General features: G+C 33.5%; 1 protein-coding gene across 1 annotated transcript; it reads right to left on the reverse strand.

The window, feature by feature from the left end:
- Positions 1–308: 308 nt before the first annotated feature.
- Positions 309–8,891, reverse strand: eIF2alpha (eukaryotic translation initiation factor 2 subunit alpha). The gene is made up of 6 exons (XM_027375483.2): positions 8,771–8,891; positions 4,945–5,205; positions 3,008–3,236; positions 2,586–2,818; positions 1,554–1,675; positions 309–1,396 (listed from the first exon to the last, which is right to left on the reverse strand). Exons 2-6 carry the CDS (start codon positions 5,180–5,182, stop codon positions 1,220–1,222), a joined length of 999 nt encoding a protein of 332 aa, XP_027231284.1. The 5' UTR covers positions 5,183–5,205; positions 8,771–8,891; the 3' UTR covers positions 309–1,219.
- Positions 8,892–8,966: the final 75 nt, after the last annotated feature.

Below are 8,966 nucleotides of genomic sequence, written 5' to 3' on the forward strand. Positions count from 1 at the left end.
TGTTTAACACTTGGGTGAACAGTTATATAAATCATATCAAAGAAAGAGCTAGTAAAGAAAGGAAATGGCATTATCTTCCAAACAACTGCATATAGCTATCATCGGAATGACTTGCCATTGCTCAGCTTTTAGACTTTCTAGTTTTTTCTTCTTCTTTCAACCTTTCATTACCTTGTACAAAGTGGATCTTTTCAGGTTTTTTTTTCTTCTTTCAACCTTTCATTACCATGTACAAAGTGGATGACATTAAAATCATTTGGCAATTTACTATGTTTGAAATTATCAAGCAGGAAATAAAAGGTCAATACTTTCCTCAAAACCATTTAATAATCACCTTGGATGAAAAGTACAAAACAGGCTGTCTATGGCTAACTGCACAAGGCAAGGCATTAGCAACCTAGTTGGGGTTACAAATATAATATTAAAAGATAATTCTTCATATTGTAAAAAAAAGAAAAATACAAAAGGAAGAGCAACTTTTTCTCAATATATTTAAATACCCTCCTGAGATTGATTTAGAAATCTGCTCATTATTTTTTCACTGAGAACATTTTCTTGAGTCTTGTCACTTGTTGCATTGAGATATCAAGGTATAAGGAGTGGAAATTAATGGAACAGAATTTTGGCTTGCTGAAAAAAGGAAAGATTTCAGCCTTCAGTGAATAACCTTGCTAATTCCTTAACATTTTTGATAATGTGCATCTACTCTGCCAAGGATGTTAGCTTTAGCTCATCAAGCCTATACACCAGTTTCCCCGTCATCAAAATTTAAAAAAATTTCTATGTGCAAGATTCTGAAACTTATGATACACTAATAATATACACAAATGATATTTCCATAAAAGTACCAATGTAAATTGCACAGTACTCTAAACAACAATAATGGTAATAATGAGACAACTCCCTTCACATATTCATAACTTTGCTGTTTTCTCCTTTGCTTCTAATAATTGTGCTAACAACATCCCAAGATAATGTTCAATGATGCCAAATAAAATTATAAAAAAAATATATATGCATCTATATTTATTGTTGGAAATTGCCCTCCTAAGATTTTTCTCAATCAATATAAAACAATTTGCAAACAATTTTCCTACCAAGAACAAGCTTTGAAATTATGTGCACAAAGACATTAGCCACTTTCACAGCCTCGCACTTCTCCAGGCATTCCTCCTTAATTTATGATTATTTATTGGCCGTATCAGTAAATTCAGTAATGCTATTCATCATCTTTTTTATCTTCACTGTCCTTTTCTTCTTCCTCTTCACTGTCAACATCTAACTCGCCCATTCCCACTTCTTCCTCATCGTCATCATCACCTCCCACCTCCCTGTTTTCTTCTTCTGCCTTCTCCAGTTGTCTTGCAAGATCAGCTTCTTCCACATCTGTGACAATCTGTAAAGTAAGAAACATTGTTTATCAAAGTCACATAATGTTGAGTTTTTAAAAGATTCTGAGGCCTCTACTCTTTTTAAAAATAAATAATGTTTATAAACTACATCCACAGTGGCTGTAACCATATAATCACAAGTTAATTCTTGGGGAAACTTACCTTGGGGGCCATTTTGACACTGAGTGTTCCTCCATAACTGGTGATTTTGGATGTTACTTCAGTGATGGCACTTTCTAATGCCCTAAGACCATCCTGCTTCTCTGTGGTTTGAGTTGTCATGACTGCAAAAGGAGGAGAAAACATAAAAGATATGGTATTTCTAATGTGTTTCGGTTTGTGTGTACATGTACACATAGATGTAGCCTTTCGAAAGGCACAAATGGTATTCCAAAATTAAATAAAAAATCATGGCAAAAGAATATAAACAAGAGAGTGGAAACTGAGAATGAGGGCAAAGTTGAAGGAACAAAATTTAATGAAATATAGATAACAATAGATGATATCAATACTAGTACTAAAAACATGCTAATGATAAGACGGATATCACCACCAGAAAGGAATATAACAACCAATGGCATGAATTATTGCTTTGCAAAACTATGCCAGATGACTGCATGAGTTGTTAAAAACTGGCAGGCTGTTTACTTGCTTTATGTGAATAGGATATAAAAGGTGTGAACTAGTAAATCTGACACCTAGTTTTATTGCTGTTTCTTATTTACATGCACAAATTTATATTCTTGCACACACACTTGAGGTAATTGTTTCAATACGCTGGTGATGGGCACAGCTATATCCACAATGGAAAGCCTACCCTTTATGACAGGAAGGTGTATACATGCGGAAAAGGCTGGCTGTACACAGTGAATGCCTTGCTGGAAAGGTAAGGTTGCCAAGAGTCACCGGAATAAGTGACAGAAAATTCTGGTACAGTCACTACTGTATCTATTTGATATGAAAATGAAATCACAGTTTCTGGAGTGTAAAAATCAAAGTCTCTGGGTTAAATATTTAAGCCTTGCCTAAGCAAAATTTGAAAATTCACATGCTAGCACTGTTGTGGGGAAAAAGAGATAATATGAATTGCATGAATCAGGGATGAAAATGATGAATGATTATAAAGCAGAGATTTTTAATATCTATGCACATATACACAAACAATCAAAACATTATAAAAAAAATTATGCTTACCATAAAGGGGTGGTGCAATTAGGTTTATTCTGATAGGAATTTCCTGTGTAGATTGAGCAATACCCTCCCTAAGTGAACTCTTGACAGCATCAATGCCTTCATACTCAAAGCAAGACACTTCTATATCTGCTCGAATCTTCACTGCTTGTGATTGTAGCTTACGTTGGATTTGTGAGAGAAGAACAGTCCTAGTTTCTTCATCTAAGTTACATTCATCTAGAATTGTTGGGTCGCTGTAAAGGAGATTATGTTTAAATTTCATTTTTACACTATGGATCTAAACATAAAACCAATCAAGACTAGCATGAATCTCTAACGTAAAAATTCCCTCTGCTGAAGGGATAAAACAGCATTTGGATTATGCATAGAAGATAAACATTGAGACAAGAGATGCACAGTTGTAAACTTCCAGTAGTACTTACATGACAGCCTGCTTAAAGACATCATATGCATAGGCTTGCTTCTTAAACTTTTCCTCAAAGTGCCATGCAGTCTTCTGGTACAACTCTTCTACCTGTTCCTCTGATGTGTAACCAAGAAGCTCTCCAACATGCCGAATGATGGAGTTTACTGCTTTTGCTTTGGCAAATTTCTCTGTGCATCGCTCAACATCTTCCTTTGATACTCTTCTTTTGGAAAGATCAATGTAACCTGCAACATGCATTATCAATGAGGACTGATAAAGAATAAAAAAGAAAAAGGAAAAAAATAGAAAATATATAGACTAATATATAAAATATATAGGCTAAAAATACACAATCCCTAGTTTATGTGCACTCTCCACTATTGTTTTGTTTTATTAATTCTGTTTACAAGTGTTCATTCAACAAGGAGTCGGTTGCCTGGTACTAAGCCAACCTGTTCTCTTATGTTTATTCCATTTCCTGATTTTCTATGTTTTTCATTTATAACATTACTACTATTGACATCATCATCATGATCATCATCATAATAACAGAAACATAAACGACACTAATAATGATGATAATAATAATAATAACAATAATAATATTAATAATAATAACAAGGAATAGAGTAAAGGGGTGAGATCAGATAATGTTTTTGGTGGAGTATCTCCATATCAAAAAATAATAAAATGAAGCCAAAGTAGACTAAATATTTTGTAATTATCTGCACAAAAAACACTCTTCACAATTATATATGCAAAACCACATAATAAGAACTATTACTCTTTGTCTTGGAAGTAAAAAACTATATGGTCTATTCTTGTAGTGACAGGTGCCTGGCAACTTTATAATTACACATGATTATCAAATAACTATAACAAGAAATTGTGCCACTGTTTCTTTAACAAGGGAATCTAATAGCTTCTTTGTTATGAGGACAAAGGATATAATTAGAGAAATAACAAAAGACAGAACTGAAAATGTAGCGGGAAACAAAGGGGACTGCTCAGTACTGAGAAAGCAAAGACAAGAAAATTGACATCTTCAGACATTTATGAAAATTCACTAATAAAGAAATCCTTAATAATTACAAACAAATAAAACATATCAGTATGAATGCTAAAAAATCTGTCATCAAATGTTATATGGACAGAAATTTCAGCAGTAGGAAATCATGTCTACTTTATCGAAGCATTGACTGTAAATGTACATAAAAAAAGGCATAAGTTCTATGTGCATCATATTTTCTACATAAAAAAATACAAAGTAAGAGAGAGAGAGAGAGAAAGAGAAATATATATATATATATATATATATATATATATATATATATATATATATATATATATATATACACATATAAATACACATAAAAATAAATGCCTGTTACATGTCACACCTCTATGGTGAGTTTTAAATGTTTTGGCTTTCTCATCTACCTAAAACTATTTGCCATGCTAACAACTAAGGTCATCTATTCACTTAATTGCTCCATTCCTTAAATGTTTGGATAATTTGTAACTGTTTAATAAATTGGATCATAAATTATCTAATTCTTTATTCTTCTGATAATTACTTTGTCTCCCTAAAGAAATCATTCTTCCAAAAATACACAAATGACAAAGGAAATAAATAATCAAAAAGGAAAACAACATAGCTAGGAAGGTAATATAATATAATACAAAGATTAGTGAGCATAACTCTCAGGTGTCATTTCATACAGGCCTTGCTAACTCTCCTCTTTTTTATCTTAAAATGCAAGACTGAAATAAATCTACAAAATAGAGGGATTTCAAAAGAGCTAAGGTACACTGTCATCATCATAAAAACAATCATATCACCAAGTAAACCAAATAGGGTTGAAAATGCAATACAAGGTATTTCCTTGTTTATATTATATACAACTGTACTGCAATGACACCATTTGAACATAATAATACACTTCACTTTACCTTTCTCTTTGTCTACTCTGATGACAACGACAGGTTCCGTCTTGCCCACTCTAATTAATTTATTCATAGATCGAATACGTCGCCTGGAAAGCTCAGACAACAAGATCATGCCTTCTATGTTGTTGTATTCTAAAAGGTGCACATATGCACCCATCTCTGCTATGCTTCTAACAGTTACCATCACCACATCATCCATTTCTGGATATTTCTGCGAATAGTATCGACAAAAGAGCGGCATGGTGGTGGATTTGTTTTGCTCCCCTGGAATACAAAAGAAAAAAAGTTATTGGAATTTCCAGTAATAATAAAAACAGACAGTAATGTGCTTTGTTTTCTTAAAATAACTTTCTTTTTTATGTTAATATCTACATCTAAAATTATATTATATAGGATTATTAGAGATGATTATCTGCTTAAATATTGGCAGCTCAGAGCAATACATTAATTCTGCACAGGTTTCTTAAAACTTATTCTAGTTACATTTTGATATAAAGGTTAAAATTATTACCAATGTAACCTACACAAAATAGTTACAAGATTCTTCCTTAAATTATACAATATAACCTATATTATAATGAATTTACAGGAAATGGGGGGAAAGAGGTCCTGTAACATACAAAACAGCTGACATCAAAAATAACTTCTACTTTTCTAGAATACTAGATCTATATATATTTAATTTCAGCTGATCTGGTGTCTTTGCTTTACATAAACTTTAACACCCTAAGAAACATACCCCATGTCAACACATACACCTCTGTTGCTGTGGCTGTTTGAAAAATCAATAAAAAATATTCAACATTTAGGGTCACTCCCCCAAGCTTGGACAGACCCAGATCCCCCCCCCCCCCAGGCCTTCCCATGAATTGTGTTCAAAAAATACAAAAACACACTTTAGTATGCAAAAGGCTAGTTGATGAAGTGAATAAGGGCACTTAAGCTCAGATCCATGTTAACCTTTTCTTTATGAAGTCAAAAAGGCACACCCTTTCGAGGCAAGTAATAGTTAATCCCCCTTAAAATTCTTTCCACCTATTTGTCACTACCTCTTTTCGATTTCCTTTGCGGTATTAGTTGTCATAGCATATCTGATGTAAAAGACAAATAAATGAGTAATGTTACTGATATCGACAATATATAAAATGATAATCTTACTTGTCTTTCTTCAAAATGGTCTTTATAAACTATTATGTAATATTAGAAAAATGTTAGGATCACACTGAAATAGGAGCTTTCTCTCTATTATCTATCTCCTAACTTGCTCCTATTCAATATGTTATCTAGTAAACAAAAAAACAGTTCAACAAAATTATGGGTAGCAAGAGCTGAATTCAGGAAGCAATTATTTAGGAAACAATTGTAACTATGATGTTAAAGAGGGAAGTCTTTAATATTCATAGGAAAATCTAAGCTATTATATTTGCATCAAATCCAGAATAATTTTTGGATTTGGCAAATAGTAAACCTTTACATATTTTCTAGAAGATTCATCTATGATTTATGAAGAGATGGATTTTCCTTTAATCGCTATGATGAGATGTTGGCAAACTTAACATGAATATAAGAGAATAGCATAGCAAACTGTCATGTTGATTCAGATTATATATAAATATATATAATATATATAATATATATAATATATATATATATATATATATATATATATATATATATATATATATATATAAAATTTTACATCAGGGGGAGGTGATTTTACTATATGGTATACAATGTCAATACTGACAATAGTAGCCATGACCTGTTTAATATTTGTTATTTTATTAAATGTTGACAACAAGCAATGATACTGGACTTTGTATTTATACTTCCTTGTAATATTGCTAAACCTTTGCCCTTCATAAGTCACTCTAAAAATAAATTGGATTTATCTTTATGATATGGACCCACTAAGGCAGGAGAAATCAAGATGATATCCTTGTACAGGATAAAAAGCTGTAGTCGTTGCACTAGATATAATCTGGATATGAACAATAACACTGCAAATAAAGGATAACGATCACAGAAAGAGCCCCACTCAACCACAGTCCACAAGGTCTTCCCAAGTTTCAGCTCTATCTTGCTGTGTGTACAAGACAAAGACAATATTTCCTGTGGGGTTTAGGGGACAGAGCCTTCCATCTACCCTCCACTGGGGTAGTGCCTAGAGGGCATGCCCAGTCACAGCAATTTAGATTGTTAAATAAAGTCTGTGGTGAGGAGATGGGTGATTAGTCTTTGGCAAGTGCGTACATATTGTGAAGAATTACCGTAAATTGTTTAGAAAGAGATATCGAACACTATATGGATAGTGAGGCAAATGTGGGAGAGCAGCCATCTGGTAAACCTTCATGTACATTTTTTGGAGATCAGAAATTGAGCTGTTCTTCATTTGACAATAAATCTCCAAGGGAGTCTGCAATCTACAAACACAACGGTTACTCTTTCAAATTGAAAGGGACATACTCTTTAATGAATTATATACCATTTTCAATTTTAACTTTTCTTAATTGTAACACTTCAGAAAAGGGTAAATTTTAAAACAAGGACTGTGTGCTGAGTGTGAAAAACTAAGGTGAAGCCAATAAACACAAAAGTACAGAATTGCTAGAATATTTAATTTTTACCATAGTATATGACAATCATGGCTTTCATGGCTGAGTAACTGGAATCAACCAATGAATGAAAACCAAGGTATCTAGACTAGTAAGAAACCAACCTTGATGCCCAACTTCTGCACAACTACAGGTCTCGTCTCATAAGAATTAGACGAGGACTTTTCTCCCATTCATTAATGTAAGTTGCAAAAGCACTTCTATATTTAAACCACACACCACCAAGCTAGGGTCAAAAAGCTTTTCAATGCATCTTAAAAACTTATTGCTGATTCAACTTGTTTTGTTTGCTATAATTTGAGAAAACCTAAGCATACCGTGTTCAAATGGACTCTTTCCTCGGTGAAGTATTTGGTAATTCTTTAAAATACAGGTGCACTCTCCCATCTCGAATCCACAAAATTACATGACTGGGCGTGCCCTTTAGGCACTGCCCGAGGTGAGGCTTCATAAGAGGCTCTGCCCCTCCAACACCCCAGAAAACATTTTCTTCACCTCCTTATGCATGCTATGATAAAACTGAAACTCAGGAATATCGAGTGGACTTGGACTGCAAGTTGTATGTCCCAAGGCCTTTTTTCCTTACCTGTGGCATTACCAATCATGTCTACAGATAACTCCTTGTACTTACAACTGTAACTTTCTCTCTTCTTCAAGAAAATCCTATTGTATTCTAGCTTAGTGCATCCATACTCTAAATATTAACCAAGGATTTAGTGGTATGCCAAATGTATCGAACTTTCACTATAATCATTGGTCAATGGGAAATATGGCCATTTGTTCAGATACTGAAAAAAATATAAAATCTATAAATCTCCCTAATACATGTACTGTTAATCTTAAAGAACTTGTATGTTTCTCCGTATAGCTGTAACAAAAATATGTGCAAGAGTAATTATCTTTTTTGAATGATTTTGGTAGGTCTTTGGGGAGTGGTAAGAGGAGGGCTAAAATATAAATGTCACACAAAAGACGCCCGTAGTCAACCCGTTCCCGATAACTATGGACAATCTTTTCCGAAAAGGGCTCATGCGGAAAAATAATAAATAAATTGAACTGTCCATCTGTAGGGTCTCTTTGGCTCCAACTTTCACGAGGTCGTCAATTAACATGTGACGAAAAGGAGTCGCTTTTTCTCCTTGGCAATCATTCAGACACACGCAACATATGCATATATTCAAGTAAATTTATGTAATTCAGCCCCGAAGACCAACCTTCAAGTAATAAATCTGGAAATTCTCTCTAGACACACAACATCTGACTACACCGGCCACACGCTCATGACGTTGAACAGCTGGAACGCGGAACGGAACAGAACCCTGGCGTACAAAAATAATTTTGGTAAAATAAATAACGGTATTACGTGGATGACATTTTTATGTTTTGTACTAGGTATTCAAGACACATCTT

Source organism: Penaeus vannamei, chromosome 34 (genome assembly GCF_042767895.1).
Source record: "Penaeus vannamei isolate JL-2024 chromosome 34, ASM4276789v1, whole genome shotgun sequence".
Lineage (NCBI taxonomy): Eukaryota > Metazoa > Arthropoda > Malacostraca > Decapoda > Penaeidae > Penaeus > Penaeus vannamei.

Coding starts and splice junctions, on each gene's coding strand:
- eIF2alpha (XM_027375483.2), bottom strand. CDS start 5,182: ATGCCGCTCTTTTGTCGATACTATTCGCAGAAATATCCAGAAATGGAT. Junction 2,819..3,007: donor GTCTTTAAGCAGGCTGTCAT/GTAAGTACTACT, acceptor TCTCCTTTACAG/CGACCCAACAATTCTAGATG. Junction 1,397..1,553: donor GTGTCAAAATGGCCCCCAAG/GTAAGTTTCCCC, acceptor CTTACTTTACAG/ATTGTCACAGATGTGGAAGA.